This window comes from Rhincodon typus, chromosome 22 (genome assembly GCF_021869965.1).
Source record: "Rhincodon typus isolate 14 chromosome 22, sRhiTyp1.1, whole genome shotgun sequence".
Classification (NCBI taxonomy): domain Eukaryota; kingdom Metazoa; phylum Chordata; class Chondrichthyes; order Orectolobiformes; family Rhincodontidae; genus Rhincodon; species Rhincodon typus.
The window spans coordinates 26,160,035-26,179,088 of NC_063353.1; the positions used below are offsets into that span (position 1 = coordinate 26,160,035).

General features: G+C 38.1%; 1 protein-coding gene and 1 pseudogene across 1 annotated transcript in view; both read left to right on the forward strand.

Annotated features, from left to right (window-relative positions):
• The window catches only part of LOC109931996 (voltage-dependent calcium channel subunit alpha-2/delta-1), a 612,802-nt gene that overhangs the window by 489,092 nt on the left and 104,656 nt on the right, over positions 1–19,054 (forward strand). Inside the window, exon 17 of the mRNA XM_048609958.1 lies at positions 16,600–16,671. Coding sequence (XP_048465915.1) covers positions 16,600–16,671 — 72 coding nt within the window. The remainder of the gene's footprint in view (positions 1–16,599; positions 16,672–19,054) is intronic.
• On the forward strand, positions 15,312–15,420 carry LOC125485829 (annotated as a pseudogene).

The following is a 19,054-nucleotide window of genomic DNA, read 5'->3' on the forward strand; positions in this document are numbered from 1 at the left end:
TTTCTCCTCCACAGATGCTGCCAGACCTGCTGAGCTTTTCCAGCAACTTTGTTTTTGTTCCTGATTTACAGCATCCGCAGTTCTTTTGGTTTTTATTTAGCAGTGTCATACATGCTGATACTCTGAAAGCTGGCTCTGAGGGAGCTGGATCAGTGTCAAGAACCTTCCACGTGTAAATAAAGGGTGACTTGGTGATAGGATACAGGTCTCTTTGGAGTTATTTCACTCTCCATCCAGGATTTGCAGCAAAGTAATCAGAATGTAGGAAAACCTTTATAGCAAAGCATGAATTGGAAGCCCAAAGATAGTCTTTGTACTGAGGAAAGTCTTCTGTTCATTCAACATTACTGGAGCTAAAGTTTAAAGATGGGAAACTCCATCCTGGATTCCACTGATCTGTTAGTGATGCAAAAGAAGGAGCTTTTCTGAGAGAATTTGAGTGAAAAATATGCAGCTTAGATTGAAAGGGAGCAAAGGCTTTATTCTCTTAGAAGAATAATTTGGACCAGTATTAGTTAGAATGTGAAGAATTGACACCTGAAAAGAATTTAAAGAAATACCATAAGTTTCTGATAGCCCACATTGAGACAGAATTAAACACAAAGGGAAATGGTAATAACTAAAAGAAAAATTGTGAAAAGAAGTGCCAGATGACAGGTATGAAGAGCAAAGACAAGAGGAAAAAACACCTTAGGATCGAAAATAATAATAAGTTATATAAGTTGGTACACTCTGTGTTGCACACACATCTTTATTGAGTCTCTAAATAATGGAGGCCTGAAAAAAGGTAACAATGATACAAATTTCCTAGATGCCAAACGATCAATACTTAACATGATTGCATCTATTTTATGGGCAAAAAAACAGGCATATCAGTATCCAGTTTAGCAGTACAGAGGCCTATGCCACATATACATGGCAATTCAGGTTCCAATTTAGTTGACTGGTGTCCCGCGTTTAGCTGGACTTAAATTGGACACCTGAAAAGAATACTGAACCTATGAGTTAATTTACTCCAGTTAGAACTTTCAATATACCAACTCCCTGTTGCTTTATGCAAAATTTTCCCCCACACATAGACTTGTCTCTGGACCTCAGTGAAGGACAGTATTGGTATAGTCTCAACAACTCACCAAAGCTCCTTTGACAGTATCTTCAAAACCACTTAAAAGAACAAGGAGAGCAAATGCATGAGAACACCACCTGCAAGTTCCCTCCAAGCCGCATACTATCCTGACTTGGAACTATATTTCTGTTCTGCTGGAAGGATTAAAATCCTGGAAGCCCCTGTCTAACTACACTGCAGGTGGACATACACTCTATAGACTGCACAGGTTCGATAAAGCGCCTTACCTCCACCTTCTCAAGGGCAATTAGACATAGGCAATAATTGCTGGATTAGCAAGTGACACCTCACCCTGAGAATGAATTGAAAAAATGATCAAGGACGTGAAGGACTGTCCTATGCTATTCCACCATTCCACAAATTCATCATCATGATATTAATTTTGGGAAGCCCAACTCGTGATTACCTGAAACATTTTATCTGTGTGGTGGGGAGCATTAATGGGAGGTGATAGGCTACTGGTATTATCGCTGGACTGTTAATCCCAAGACCCAGATAAAATTCTGGGGACCCGGGTTCAAATCCCACCACAGCAGAAGGTGGAATTTGAATTCAATGAAACAAAAATCCAGAACTAAGAGTTTAATGATGACCATGAATGCATTGTCAATTATCGGGAAAAAAAAAATTTGGTTCACTAACGTTCTTTAGGGAAGGAAACTGCCATCCTTCCTGGTCTGGCCTACATGTGACTCCAGAACCCACAGAAATGTGGTTGACTCTTAACTGCCCTCTGGGCAATAAGGGATGGGCAATAATTGCTGCCTAGCCAGCAATACCCTCATCCTGTGAATGAATAAAGAAAGAAAAAATTTTGTCTTTAAATTCTGAATATTGGTCAACTAGTCAGTCCACCTTGTGGCTTCTGCAGCCAACTATAATTTCACTTAGTTTTCTGACTTTGTTTTGCTCACCTCTGATAGCAGATAAATCTTAGATAGTTGCAATTTGTAATACTTGTGCATCCTCTACAGCATGGAATTGGTTTGCTTCCATCCACACTTTCAATATTGTGTGTCTATCAATATTGCATTCCCCAAGTAACTGTTACCAGAGCAACAGAATCCCTCTCAATCTCAAAAGAAGTTAACTGTCAAGGCCACTTCTATTGCCACATTTATCCTGCACAGATTGTAACACAACTCTGTCCTCCAAACTGCTCTATCAAGGCTGCTGTAGATTTCTCATTAATTTTAATACAGTGCACGGATTAAAATGAGTCAAAGTACTAGATAAGATGACCACTGCTTTGACTTTTTTTGTTAAAATGCTGCCAATTTCAGACAATGCCTCTTTCATCATGCATTTTTTGTTTGCATCTTCCTTCATGCCTATTTTCATCATTTCATATCAAAAACATAAGCAAAAGAATCACCTCACACATGACCTTCCGATAAAGATGTTCTATAATCAATATTTCAAGTAACCACTGCAAAATGCATTTCATTAGAACATTAAAAGTGGATTCCTTGATGATTCTGTTGATGAGTAAATTGAGCACCTCAGCATTTGCAAATGTATAATGTGGGTGCTGATTGCTTATTCTCCATTTATGATCTTTTAACAAGGCAATAATAATTAGATTGAATTGTTGTGAATACTTTTTCTGTATTAGAGCTCATTGATCATTACACTTCTGTGCATTAAATGTTAAAGTAATTTGACAAATGTGGATAGTGAATATTCCATTGTAATTAGATGTTCTTCAAATATTTAGTAATTAGGAAGTTGCCAGTTATTTATTCATGTCCTGGTGAAGTAAAAGATGTTATATATTATTTAAGCTGAAATTGATTTGTGATGAATTAAAGTTCAATCCAGGTTCAATGAGTAATACATTTAGACATATTTAACATTCAAAGTGAGCTGTTTCTGTCAGTATAAACAAGACCTGGGGCTTCTTGCCAGAACAGCATATCCATTGAATATATTTATACTAATTCTTAAAAAGTTTATACAAGCAACAGATCTTAATCAACTGCAGTATGGCAGGGTTTAAGGCACACTCTCACTATTGATGATCGCAATTAAAACAAGACCTTTATTTAAAGTTATATTAAATCATTTCACATAATAGTCCTTTCACTAGAAATGCATTGATACTGCATATCAAAATATTCTAAAAGGTAGTTCTGGTCCTTTCAAATTTTAAAGATATTTGGGAATGTGAAAATGTGCTAATTAGCATTTACAGCAGATAATCAGTGAATATAAAGAACCAGAAATGGTTATTAAAATACTTATGATATCACAGAAAGGACAAAGCATGAAACTTGCAGCTATTAATTATCAATGTCTGAGCCTGGTAGATTTATAATACTTCAAGATGCTTAATTTATGCTCGATACATGTTGACTGCTGTCAAAAAGAAATTATTTTCTGAAGAAATGATTTATTACAATGCAAGTGCATTTTAGAGACATCAAATGCATGAAGTCTCCTAAAGTTTCATTTTCTCAACAATGTGAACCTCATTTTCGAGGCAAATTTCAAACCCTATGATTAGCTGATCACTCCCATGCTGCTCTCAAGGTGTAGATTCAAGTTTACTATAGATTTCTGAAAGTTTCCATTAATCAGCTAATCCTTGGCTTCAGTAATCCCACCTCATCAGATTGTGGGATGTGGGGAAAGGACTAGCACAGTTTGTCTAATTTACTTTCCTGTATTTCTAGCAACTAACCAATTACAGTAGATATGGAGGAATGTGGCGTGTGTGTTTGGAGATGCTAAGGGGAGAGGGAATGGGGGTTGGTCTACTGGTAAGAATTGGAATTGTGTCATAGAAGAGTTTATTTTTTCTGCTCACCAGACCCCGTTCCCATCTTACCATGCTGTTTTATCATGCCAACACTGACAGAGTGTTCCTGATTTTGCATTTCTAAAATGTCATTAGTATCTCCTGTACATTTAAATTCTGTGTGCAGTATGTATTTGTGTGTACAAGCTATGCAGTAGAGCTTTTAATGGGGTGTAAAATTTTTCTTTTAAAAAAAAATAAATCCTCAAAGTTAGAGTAATTAACGAGAATAGATTTAAACTTTTTAACATGTCAAAGATTCATTGTAGACTTCACATCAGGCTGCAGTCAGTTCCTTATTTTGTCACAAAGATTCTTTTTCCATAAAGTGGCAAGCTATGTTTGTATCAAATACACAGTACAAACACAGAGCAAAACCAATATCAGTCTATCACTGTTCCAATCCCACTCACCACCACTAAGGTTACTGACTTTATTAAATAATATGGCTGCATGAAATCTTTTGGCTTGATGCTGATATTGGAGCTAGTACTTGTGAGCAGTGTTAGACTAAAATAAAATGCCTGGAATTTTAAAAAATATCCTATAAAACAAAAAGCACACATGAACTTATGATGAGCTGAGGTTGTGGGAATGCTTTTCTTTGACATTACATTTTGTAATAATTACTTTGCAAAGTTATTAAAACTCATCTGTGAAGACAATAATTGAAGGGAAGCTCAAGAAAATGAACAGGAATAAACACTTCTGCCTGCACAGTAATGAGGAAATGAAAACCTGATTACTAATAGCAGTGGAGAAGTTCTGTGCTCAGGAGATGGCCTGAAAATATTTGTATGCTTCTTGTCAACATAACAGCCTTAAGTCTCTTAATTGTGTTCTTTAAAATGTATTGTTTTTTCTTGAACTAAACCAGGAAGAAGAGCCTTCTTTGAACCTGATGTGATTTTATCTCCTACATAGTCATGTGGAGAAACTATTTTCAAGAATGTTAAATATATGAAGAAATTCATGTTTTGTGTCTATGTATTGTTGGCTTATTAGAGATAATGACAGATTGAAAATAAGGACTTTTGACTTAGGGAATTGTTGCAAAATTTGAATCATGTTAACCTCCAGATTTATCCTTTAAGAAGTTTATTTTTCCAACTTGAACCTGCTAATTAATATAATGCTGCTGAACAGTTTTGTATTCTGATTTACTAACAGCCAATACCTTCTGTCCCCATTTTTGGTTTTCAGAAGATTAGTTTTAACAAAAATGTCTGTGCCCAACATTGTACAAGAAGCATAGGACAGCCATTTGAATTGTATTGACTAACAGCCTATTAGGATAATGAGAGATATAATAAGGAGCTGTTGCATAGCTCCATTTATCCAAACTGTCCTCATGCAGGAGGCTAAAATCCAATTCATGAATATAATTATGGAAAGTGACACTACCACAGACGAATAAGATATGTTAGATGAGTACAATGCTACTTTCCCCCAGTAATGATCAAGGTGTAAAGTTAGTGACCTTGTAACCTGGGGATCAAATGCCAGTCAAAATTATTTGGAAAGATCCATTTGGGTCCAGGATTAGCACTTCCTTTGACAGGAGAAGCCCATGGCTACTCCCTGTAATTCAGCATTGAGGCACATTTCAAATAATTTTGACCTTTGTTGAGTGCTTGTCAGGTGGTCATCTGTAGGTAACAGTTAATTTTGGGATATATGCCTGTCCAGTAAATTCCAAAAGGGGAATGGAGGGGCCATGGTAGAGGGAGACCAGTGTTGATCATTGCTGGTATCAACTATCAATAATATTATTGTGTCAGGAAGAGTTATCCTCAGTCTTCGTGATTCAAACTGCCCGGTTCTGTCTGGCAAACTTGAACAACTTCTTTCACGGAAAGATCGATAAAGAGATATTAGGACACTCAGTAATATGTGCTAGAGTTTGATAAACAGATTTCGAGCTATCTCCCTTAGCAATTGAAAAATGGCCCAACACAATTTTGGGTGCGTCATTAACATAATCGTGGATCTTAACAAACTAGTCCCTGCAATTAATTTCCTCATTCCTATTTCTTTGCCCATGAAATATTGCAACTAAGTCCAAATTCTACCACTACTAAATAGTAAGAAATAATAGATCTATTTTAAAATGTACTATGAGGCCCCATGATCGAGGAATAAAGATTTGGCCAAAAAACCTATACCTCATGAGTGTTGCATTCTGATGGATTCTTGATCTAGAATATCTGATGGATTTGTCTATAACTTATAAACATGTTCTTTATAAGTATGGAGGGGATTTCTTGAGGTTATCTGCTTTAGGATTTGATTATTAGGTTACCAGGCCAGAGATTTCAAAGACTGAGCTACATTTGAATCACAAGTGTGTAATAAATAAACTTAGATGTATACTGATCGTTTTTCAGTCAGGTTGTCCACTGGATTTCATAATTAAAATATACAAGTTACCAATATATGCATATAATCATGGATAAATGGTTACAATACTGTCTTTTCTGGTATCACATCTTGGCATCTGAATTACAAGTTGCAAGTCCCATTTAAAATTCAAGACCACTGATGTATTTCCTGATTAACACCATATTTGAAATACATGATTTGATATCCATTTCATTAATGTGCCATTTTATTCATAATGCTATTCCTACTGATGTTTGTCATGTTAACTTAAAAACCTTGCTTTCTTATTACTTTATTAGTCAATTGGTGTAGGGATCCCAAAGGTTAATTTAAGGGAAAGACACCCTAATGCACAGGTAATGTAGTTGAAGGTATCCTTGGTGTTGCAAAGCTGCCAGCATTAAGGTTTTCGGAAAGAGCTTTGGCAAGCTTAAATTTAAGTGCCTACCTGTCAGCCTGGCTACCAAGAATATTCTGAGGCATGCATTTCTACTGGCCTAGTTACTAACTAATCCAATGCCAGAGGAGCTTGGCTAGCTTGGTAATAATGTTTTGTGACGTGCTTTTGTACTTTAATGATGGTTGCTAAATATGAGAACAATATCAGCTTAAAGAAAAATTTTACATTTAGGATGATAGTTTCTGCTTTGAACATGTGAATGTAGCAAAGTACTTACTTTGATATTTGACACGCTGTTCTACTTGGTATAGGTACTACATAAGGTTCATGCACTTCTTTGATGATTAGGGTACACTTTCATGTATGACGGCTTAATTGTGAAGGGCACATTTTCTATTGCCATCTATTCCTTAACAGATTTAATCTCAAAGAACATTTGGAAAAATAAGATTGTAGTCATTAAAATAGTGACCAGGTGCCAAGTAGAAGTCAATAGCAATAATACTTGCCCGTTTGCACTAGCATAGATTTGGAAAGAACAGTATACAGCCATGCAAGAATTTGCAATGTTGATACTTAACAATCCCTTTGTGAAAGCCAATTCAAATCATTCATTTTAGTCCAATGTTTGATGGACAACTAATAATTATGTAAATACTTACATCATCAAGTATTCTTAGCTCAAATAATTTTTTCGTCCAGAATCTAACTCTTGATTTGGTTGACACTGCAAATAAAGTCTTATCATACAATAACAGATTATATCTGTGTATTTTTAAATAATAACTGTCCATGATAACCAATAATGAAAATCCAAAATAATCCAGATTTAGAGTTGTTTTGTATTTGGGTTACAATTTTATAATAATAAATTTGTTTCCTGGTCAGATTTTCCTTGAAAAAACATCGCTGCTGCTTTTGTAATTATATTCATTAAAAAAAATAGTGAATTGTTACTTTCATATGCAAATAGTACTTGAACTCAACACTTGGAATTTTCTCACAAATTGTGAGCTTGGCAAATATAAACTGAGATGTGGAAATATTAGACCAGATATTCTGATCAGGTTTGGAAATGCTATTTCAGCCCTGCTCAGATTAAAATGTACCCATTTACCTGCAGATGTCTTCTGCACTAGAGATTCTTGGGCACGAGCCTCTTGTTATAAATCTGTCTAGGAATCCACAAATCCAGCCGTAAAGAGAATCAGATCCTTTTACAGCAGTTAGTGTGTCATGTTCCAAGATGTAAATGTGCTGTAGCGCAGCCAGCCACTTTGACAGCTCCTGTGAAAGGGAAAGGGTAGGTGATGGTGCTAATCGGTTAAGTGGTTAGGTTGCCAGGTAATAGGGTGTCAAATTGGTACGATGCTAGGGTGCCAGTTGGGTAATTTACCAGTTGGGCAGGGTGCTAGATGGGTCAGGGAACAGCCAAGTTGGGTGCCAGTTGAGTAGAGTGCCAGGTCACAAGCTGCCGCTATGCCAATAAGTGTTTGACTGTTTAGGGTGAGTCAGCAGGGTAATGGGAAGGGTTTCAGGACCAGGGTTGGGAGGGGGTGGTGTGTTGTGGTGATGGATCAGGCTGTAGGAAGAGGAAGTATCAGATTGAGAGGACCAAACATGTTAGTTCCAGACTTCAGGCCAGTGTTGGCAGTGAAGTGGTCAACAGTGTGGGATACCGGCGTGTCTCCCTGGCATCTCAGAGTATTAGGACTGCAGACATTTGGCGCCGGGGGGAGGGAGTAAGGGGTCAGATTAAAGGTAGGGTTGTTCGGTCCATGAGGTGGGGGTTGGGAGGGCAGTGTCAGTCAATGCAGAGGTACATGTGGGGTCTGAGGAGGTGGAGGAGGGAAAGCAGGGTGGGACTCAGCCTGGTAGCAGGGGGACAGGCAGCAGGGAGTGATGGGTCTGGTGGAAGTATGGAATCAGGTTTGGTTAAAGAATGATATTGGGGTGTAAGGGATCAAGGAAGTGTTGTTTGGGGGCTGTTGTGGGGTGGTCATTGGTCAGCTGGAGGCTCAGCTTAATGGGTAAACTAGGTTTTCAATCCTGTAAGTTGTCCTGGGTAAATATTAAGCTTAGGTGATTCAGAACCCTCCAAATTCTCTGACTTTAATGGATTCTTTTAGAAAGTTTCAGATGCAGGGGAATACCTATTGAAAAATTCGATTTCCCAGTCTGCTGCATCTGAGATTCTGTATGGCCCTGATGTGTAACTTCCGTCTGCACTGCTTTCTGGCCATCAGAATACTTAGGCCATTATGTTTTATGGTGAAGACAAAGCACTAACAGGGGTTGTCAAATGCATTAAGATGTCCTTATTTTTCAACTCTATCATCTGGAGTCACTTATTTCCTCACTTGTTGTACTTTTGACCCATGACCCTTCCCCCAGTGAACAGGATTAGTAGAAGACTTATGTGCTGTGTTTCTGCTATGTTTTTGAACCAACGTATGGACAGTGTGTAACTTAACCTTTCCTACCTAGAGGCAAATAATTGAATGACATTTCTTACCTCTTGCCATGGCTCAGTTCCAAAAACGTGCTCAGAGCAGCATTCTGTAATACAGCTTACTACCTCATGACCACAGAGAACTGAAAGAGTTTTTCCCAAGGACATAGATAATTTAAAGTAAACTGGTGACATATGGTAGAATTCGAACAGCACAGATGATAACTTGCCAGAGATTTTATAATGCATATTGGTGTAATAAATACCAGATTTAGACATGAGGAGTTATTTGCTCATTCCTCTTAGCTGTTAAGGACTCTAGTCGGAAAAGTGGCTTTTCCTCCCTTCAGTATATAATTTAATAAATTCTCTGTAAAGTTTGCATACTTTACATCCAATTGTTCATTAAAATGAATTGCATACATGTCAGTATGAATTAACTTCTTCTGTTCAATGCATATAAGTTAATTATAAATTCTGCACACTGCATATTCAAGCCAACTTGAAGAACTTGTTTACAATTATGTGCTGTTTTGAATATAATAAATACATCTGTGAAGAATAAGATTTTTTTATAGGCCCTGTATAAATATGCCATTGTCAGAAAATATTATTTTTATTCAAAGTATTTGCATGAAACTAATAAAAACCACAGTTTAGACTATAAATTGTATAAGGAAAAAGGTTTCCCTTTTTCCAGAATTCATGTATCATTCTTTGAAATACTTTGAATTACTTTGCTCCATGAATTTAAAATCTCATTTGTGTGTGCGGTATGCTGTTTTTGTAGGCTTTTTGTAGCAGTCCGATTGAAATACTTGCATGAATATATTGTGGGAAATAGCCAATGTAAGCATTCTGCATGTTGTAGGATTTTTGATAAGTTTCCAATGATAAATCATTACAGTGGAAAAGACTGAGGAATTTCTAAGCCATTGCTAATAAGCATGATAATTCCATTTAACTCATGGATCACATTGCTTAGAATTTTGATTGAGCATTTGCATCACCTATGGAATAGAACCTTCCACATCTGGTTGTAGTGGTATTCCTTGCCACTTCTGACCCCATGTTCTTCAATTTCACCAGTACAAATTCTAGGCTTCAGTTTCCTGACCAGTTTTCAATGCTATTTATCGTGGGACTGAAAACAACCGAAACATGAGGTTATTTCAGCTATGAGAAATCATTTGTGTATAGCAGAACTCTATTCCCGATCTATCTGATTTGCAGTCTAATAGCTAGCGGTTGTGTTTCATAATAGTTTCTCCTCAAAATATTTGTCCAGTACTTACCCTGAAGATGTCTATGTTGCTTGCCTCTACAACAAATAACTATCATCAAAATAGTGTTTACTTATATGATCCCAGAACCCACTTCCCAAGAAAATTGTGAGCTCTTGCGATTAATCCAAGCCAATCTGCACAAAACCTGCACTCATATCATTATCTTTAGTTATTAGATAAGGAATCAATCTTTTACTGGGGTTAATGTCGTGGACACATGCTGCACAAGGATTAGGTTTTGTTTGGTATGATTTTAGATGGATCTGCCAATAGATAATAAAACATAATAAAATCAATAAATGCTGGAAATGCGCAGCAGACCAGGCTGGATCTGGAAAACCAGTTAATGTTTAAAGTTTACTCATTCACCGGAATGTTTGTTTATGAACTATGGTAACCACATTACTTTAATCCACAATGTTTGAAAATAAAATCTGATAAAGTTTCAGAAAGGGAGATCTCATGAATGAGTAATTCTGAAAATTAACAGCAGAGTCAACAAATATTCACTGGATATGAAGTGCCATGCAGTTCACGCCAACAAGATGCAAAATTATCGGGGGGTTGTTGTAGATGGAACATATTAAAGTAGTTCTGGTTGAGGGGGGAGGAAAATCATGTACTCTTGTATGTCCTGGCAACAGGAATTCCTGTTACCATGGTTGCAACTCTAAATCCACAAATTTCAAATACATTTTGGTTTGATAGAATTCACTTAGCCTAGAGACTGCAGGCTGGATTTTCAGTTGTAGGTTGTGAAACTGACAGGTGGGTCATTTCTGGGTCCTGTGTCAGTGTAATGATGCACTGCAATAGGGAAAAACCCAGCGGTGCATTTGGTATGCAACTAATGGCATTGAGCAAGATCTGGAGGCTGAACTTTGTGATGTAGGACAATTTTAAAGGGCACAAAAGGAGTGGATTTGGAAGGAGAAGAGAGAACAAGCAAGATGATGATCCCGTGCAGGTGCCCAAACATTGCATGAGCAACTTAGTTTAACAATTAGTTTCAATACAGAATTTTTCACCATCAGCCACAACCTGTATGGGTGTGATCTTGACAAATGTGACCTAACATGTCACAGAACATATGCTCTTCTTGTCATCCACTCCCGGCTTTGGAATAAACTCTCCAATGAGCTTAACAACATGTTAATTAGAGGGGTGTGGGTTCCTGGTTCCTCCTACCATTTGCCAGCCATTAGAAATTCTAGCATCAAGGAACTGGTGCAACACTGATGCTTCCTTCACGTATTATTTTCCAAGCACCTCCACTCCAACCATGCCCTTACAGGGCGATTGTAAATCCTGCAAACTTGGTCTATAGGTGTGTCATTGTTACAATCCAGGAGCTGAAAGGGAGAGGCATGGAATTGTGTTATTGTCCTAGAAAATCGAGGGCAAACGGCCTTGAGTTACTATTTCATACTCTTGCACCAGAGACCAGTAATAATATAGTGTTGGAAGTCAGTCCAGAATACTTTTTGTTGTTTAGGGACTGTCTATGAGCTTTTCTAATTGATTAGTGAGTGGACCATAATATTCAGGGCAGCAAAAATAGAGATAAACATGATCACCAGAATGAGGGCTTTAGGATGAATAGCTTCAGGTACATTCTGGAAAAAAAAACACTTGAACAGAAAGGCCACAAGTTTTCCAAGTCACAAACAATGGAAGTTCTACTGCATGTTTCACAGTGAGTAGAGCAGTGCATTTCGATTACCTCCAGTTGTTGTTGAATGAGAAAAGGCCGTGTTCTATACATTTGCTCTTGGGCACATTCAAGCACATGTTAGGAGGGCTGCTCAGTGGCCTTGATTTCCAGTTATAGAATAAAGCTGACACAGCAGTCTGACTCTGTGACACTCTGAGCCAGTTGAATAATTTAAACTAAAAATGTGCAGTACGTTCTGAAGACAAATGATGTGCAGTCTTGCAATGAGCCCTAAACAGCTTATTTCAGCAGCCTTACATTGTGTATTTGGTATCTGTGTGTTGCAAAAAATGATGGTTCACTGATTTCAAATAGGGCGTGAGCAATACAATCCTGAATTTAGCAGAATCAAGTTCCTCCCTCAAATTGACCCTTTCTCTATCTGAAATCAATTTAAATGTCTAAAAAAGTGCAACCAACTGCCATCTCTTATGTAGCCAATTCACATTGCTCTAAAACATTTTTGACTAAAATAATTTGACCCGATTTGTTAAACCCCTTCAAACATGATTTCAAATTATAAGTGACTATCTCAGTGCTATTTTTTAAAGTCGTCATAAAGTTCATAGTTTCTTCCACTGTAATTCATCACTTTTGTTTTGTTGTTATGTAAGATGTTTTGTATAATTGCTTCTGACTCTTATTTTTCTTTCCATGGCCACATATATTGGAATGTGACGTGACCTGCTACCTCCTCATACCAATGTCTTGATGCATGCTGCATGGTTGGTAATATCATGGGGTCTTCTGTGCATGTAAACTTTCTGATTTAATTCAATTTTGTTTGTTCTTTAATGTGGATGATCCCTATGTTTTTATCGTAAAATACAATAAATTCCAGTTCTACTTTTGTTATGTCAAGAGAAACTGTTTTGAAATGCAGCACATGCCTGCAAACTTACCGTAGAGACAAGGTTGGATGTCACTACATAGGGCACATGCAGTAAGATGCATCTTGATCCATAGATAAAAGCTGCACTGTTCACCAATCCACTTTTATTTGCGGGATCGATTGTAAGTTTCCAGATGCTGTATGAAGCCGGTGTACATTTGGCAATTTGTAACAGATATACTTATTGATTGCTAGTGCTTTCAGTTGGATGGAAAGAGACCGAATTGATACAATCTTGTTTATCTTTCCTAACTTTGGATTAAGTGGTCCCATGGGTTGAAATCTACGTTTTTTAAACATCCTGATTAAATGTGAGATAGGCACTAAGAAAAGGGATCAGCTCGATTCCAGTGCCGGTTTGCGAGCACAGACCATCTTTGGCTTTCAATCTTTGGCAACACACTTTCTAAAATTCCTCAGTTGACTTGAGGATTAATATTGAAAAATCCCATTTCTAACTGTTTCTAAATTAGTTCTTTGACTCCAAATCAAAGAACTTCAGTAATAAGCCAGCCAAACCACAGATTTTTATGACTAATTGAATGATAGTTGAGTTTGCAAATTGAGAACTACTTTCTACTTTGAATGTTGCCTGCAATCAAATTGGAAGATTGCAATTATAATTCACTCACTAATTCTCCACCTAATTTAATGCTCAGGAATACAAATCCTCAGGCAATAGCTGTTGTGGTTGAGAATGCGGCCTGTGTTGAGTAAGAGTATAATCCCATTTTGTTCCGGTCTATACCAATTCCTGATGCAGAATTCAAAACAAATTATCTACAATTTGTGCATTTTGTTGGAGCTACGTCAATATTTGGTTGCAATGCTGCCCACCTGAAAACCATTCCCTATGCTGCCAGTGGGGTAATTCTTATTCCTTATAATTTTTAGAGAATGACTGTTAAGCGTTGAGCCATAAAGAAAACAAAAGTCAACATTAAAATTTGTCAATGTATCTCTTGCAAGTTGAAAAAACAATGACACTAAAGGACAATCTAGCTGAGAAGCATGATAATGTAAAGAATTGGCTTTTGCCAAAAAATCTGAACAACAGATTCCAACATTTATATGAGCTCATTAAACTAAAGAACACAACTCTGTTTGGTTCCCAAGAATGCACAATCCTGGTTGCACTGGATAATTAAACTAAATTCAGGCAGTTTCACCTTTGAAGATGCAGAAGATAGTTGTTGCTACTACAATTCAACCATTTTACTTGTTACATAGAAACATAGAAGATAGGAGCAGGAGGAGGCCATTTGGCCCTTTGAGCCTGCTCCACCATTCATCACGATCATGGCACAATGTTTCGGCATCAACTACTTCCTGTGGTAATGAATTCCACGGACTCACAACTCTTTGAGTGAAGAAATGTCTCCTTATCTCTGTCCTATATCATCTACCCCAAATCCTCATACTGTGATCCCTGGTTCTGGACACACCCACCATCGGGAACATCCTCCCTGCATCTAGCCTGTCCAGTCCTGTTAGAATTTTATAAGTCTCTATGAGATTTCCCCCTCATTCATCTGAACTCCAGCAAAACCATCCCAATCTAGTCAATCTCTCCTCATATGTCAGACCCGCTATCCCGGAAACAGCCTGGTAAACCTTTGCCGCACTCCCTCGAGAGCAAGAGCATTCTTCCTCAGAAAAGGAGACCAAAACTGCACACAATATTCTAGGTGTGGTCTCACCAAGGCCCTGTATAACTGCAACAACACATCCCTGCTCCTGTACTCGAAACCTCTCACAACGAAGGCCAACATAGCATTTGCCTTCTTTACCACCTGCTGCACCTGCATGCTTACCTTCAGCAACTGGTGCACAAGGGTGCCCAGGCCCTGCTGCACACTCCCCCCTCCCAATTTACAGCCATTCAGGTAGTAATCTGCTGCCTTGTTTTTGCTTCTGAAGTGAATAACCCCACATTTATCCAAATTGTACTGCATCTGCCATTGATTTGCCCACTCACCCAACCTGTCGAGATCATGCTGAAGGATCTCTGCATCCTCGCCAGAGTTCACCCTCCCACCCAACGTGGTATCATCTGCAAACTTGGAGATGTTTCGTTTTGTTCCCCCATCCAAATCATTAGTATATATTGTGAATAGCTGGGGTCCCAGGACCAATCCCTGTGGCTCCCACTAGTTACTGCCTGCCAATTTGAAAAGGACCCATTAGTTCCTACTCAAGACAACAAGGTGCAGGGCTGGATGAACACAGCAGGCCAAGCAGCATCATAGGAGCAGAGAGGCCTACGGCCATACTAGTCTGAAAACGCCTGATCTCGGAAGCTAAGCAGACTCAGGTCTGGTTAGTACTTGGATGGGAGACCGCCTGGGAATACCAGGTGCAGTAGAAAGCCTCTCTGCTCCTATGATGCTGCTTGGCCTGCTGTGTTCATCCAGCCCTGCACCTTGTTGTCTCGGATTCTCCAGCATCTGCAGTTCCTACTATCTCTCATTAGTTCCTACTCTTTGTTTCCTCTCTGCCAACCAGTTTCCTATCCGTCTCAATACAATTACCCCAATCCCATGCACTTCAGTCTTGCACAATAGTCTCTTATGTGGGACTTTGTCAAACTGAAAGTCCAAATATACCACATCAACTGCCCCCCCATCAACTCTACTAGCTACATCTTCATAGAATTCCAACAGATTTGTCAAGCACAATTTCCCCTTCATAAATCCATGCTGACTCTGTCTGATCCAGCCACTGCTTTCTAAATGCTCTGCTATAAAATCCTTGATAATGGATTTGAGAAATTTCCCCAGTACCGATGTTAGGCTTACCGGTCTATAATTTCCTGTTTTCTCTCTACCTCCCTTTTTGAATATTGGAGTGGCATTAGCCACCCTTCAATCTGCAGGGACCATTCCAGAGTCTGTAGAATCCTGGAAGATGACCACCAATGCATCCACTGTTTCTACAGCTACTTCCTTACATACTTTGGGATATAGATTATCAGGCCCTGAGGATTTATCAATCCCAAAAATTTTCCCAGTACCATTTCTTTACTAATATCGATCTTCCTCAGTTCTTCCCTCTCACTAAATCTTGCATCCTCCAACAATTCTGGTATCTGATTTGTGTCCTCTTTTGTGAAGACAGAACCAAAGTATGTATTCAGTTCCTCAGCCATTTTTTGTCCCCTATTATACATTCCCCCATTTCTGTCTGTAGGGGACCTACATTCATTGTATCACACATATGAGCGTACATATGGGCCTAATGTTAAGAAGCATTTGCACAGTTAAATTGCTTTCAAAGAAATTTTATTTAGCACAAGCATTTAGTTGAATAATGTACAATCAGCACTTCAGGAATGCACCACATTACAACTGAATATTACATTAAATGAGATGTTGGGGAAGTGTTTTCCTAAACTTTTTTTTATTTCTCTACTGCCAACTTTTTGTTCAACTCTCCTTACTGAGAAGGATACAAAACAAAAACTTGTCATGATTTGGTCTTGTATGTTGAACTCAGTATTTTCACATTGTGAATACATATTGTTTGATGATTATTCCTTTTGGTCTAGAATCCCAAATCTCAGGAGCCCGTCACTTTAGATTTTCTAGATGCTGAACTGGAGAATGAAATGAAAGTGGAGGTAAGATGATCATTATTAGCCAGCGGCTACTGTGAGTGGTATGTCAATGTCTTTTAACTCCATAATGCCTGGCTTGACTTTATGAAACACTTCACATTATTTTATTTATCTATAAATTGCCTGTTTTTTTTTCCTGTGGCATTTCATTTAATTCAGGTGATGTGCTTTCATGAAACATCACCTTCTTCTGACTGAACATGACAGTCTGTTTCCATAATCATGAGCAGATTTTAGCTGGCAATCTTTCATTGCCAATTGGCCTGATTGTGGGAAATAGTGTTTAGGTAACCTGCCCAGATATATTGTGTTTATATATGACCCTCATTTTTCTTTTTAAGACTCCTTTATGATTTTGTGAACCTGCATCCTTTTTGGCAAACATACGAGCCTTTGAACTGGTGAATAGTGAATAATAACGTTACCCCTAGAAAATGTGAACTGTAATTGCGGGGCAGCAAAATACCACCAGAATTGAATTTCTGGATTTTCTGGCTGTTCCTAATGGTGCAAGTATCCTACCCTGACTCAATGCTCATGCACATTTTATGAAGAGCCTGGCTACTGTCCTCTCCACTATAAATGAACAAGGTTGGTTGATGTTCTGTTTAACTACAGAGAAAGGGACTCTGGCACCTAACATGTTACCTATGTTTAGTCAATTACTTGTGGCATTGCCCATGGTCAGTTTATAAATGTGAAGTTTTTTTTTAAATTATATAGAGTGATAACCAGTCTGGAAGAGAGACTTCAGAAAGTTTCCAGACATCAGTCCAGGACCCAAAAACAATGAAACTGAATTTTGGATTAGTAAAACTAAGGGGAAATAAAAGCAGCAAATCATTAGTTAAAATCATGACAACAGGTCATAGTCTGTGTGAGCAGTACATGTGTGCCATATACAAGCGTTCTAATAATCTACCAGTTGAAATTATCATGACATTCCATGACTGTTACTATTTTGAACAGTCCTGATGAAGGGTCTAGGCCCAAAACATCGACCTTCCTGCCCCTCTGATGCTGCCTGACTGGCTGTGTTCCTCCAGCTCCACACTGTATTGACACTATTATGAACTACCTATATATTTTCTTCATGTATTTATATACTGGTATATACACAGCTGCATTTTTGCACAGATTGAGAGCCTTTCTGGCATTTCAAAGGTGATGATGAAGACCCAAATTGGAACTCTCACATCAAAACGTGGCACACAACCTTTTCACAGATAGGACAGAAACAGCGGAATTTCCTAGTTCATTGTTCATGAAACAGTTCTGCATGTTTTGTGCAACTACGTCAGGTTGATATGACTTTCATGAGTGGGATTTTCACAACATGAATTATATATTTTAGACCTGATAGGAGATGGTCAAAAGCTACTGGATTTCTTTGGAGGGATGTGGTATCTGTTTGTATGTGATCCTAGGAAACATTGAAGGGGGTCAGGTGCCCGTTCAAAGACCTAAGGCCGTCTTTAGGATTGCTAAAAAGTAGATATGAATGTGCATGAAGAGTGCATAACTTCATTGGAACTGTCAAGATAACTATTCTTTAGTAAAATTATTTTGACCTCCTTCCCATTAAATATTTGAAAAATGTTGTGGTGTTAAAAATGTCAGAGTCCTATTTCACTCTGACTTTAGTCATAAACCTGCAAGATTAGTATTATATAACTGATACAACAATCTTTAACTTTCACATAGTGGTGTCTGTCAGTTCATAGTCCAAGTGACAGCTCCAAGTGTTTATAAAATCTTTGAAGTGGAACTGTGTATTCAAATGTTTGTTTATGCAAGGGAAGTTAAATGTAGTGAATAGACTTTTATCAATGAGGAGTTTTCTTTTAAATAGCAGTTTCGTCAATAGGCATGTAAAATTTTATGTAATTTCAGCATAGGTACATAGGGTCTGACGTGGTAGACATAGGATGAATTAACATAGTTGGTTAAAGGACAAAAGGTGGTGGTTGAGAGGCATGGGTGGGAAGTAATTTAGCATTGAAGCTATAAAGAACCTTGGGAGTTAGGTGGAGTATAAGTTGCCATGGGCAGTGTGGGATGCCATGGGAAATGGATACGGGGCATAGATTCCCCTACCCACCCAGAACGAAATCCCCAACCTTCTCAGACACTTTTTTCCCAGGTAGGATTTATGGAGCTTGAAAATTGTCATGGCGCAGTGCTGCTATCCCAGAAAGAGAAATTTCTGTAAATGTAATTTTGAAACTGTTGCTGGTGGATGAAACTGAAAAGGTTAGAACATTCAATAGCATCTAATCATGAATTGTATTAATGTGTGCATTTTTACAGAACATGTTCTTATTTCCCTAAGACACTGTTGGTTTTAAGCAGTGTGCCTGAGCTGTTCATTTATTCATCATAATGC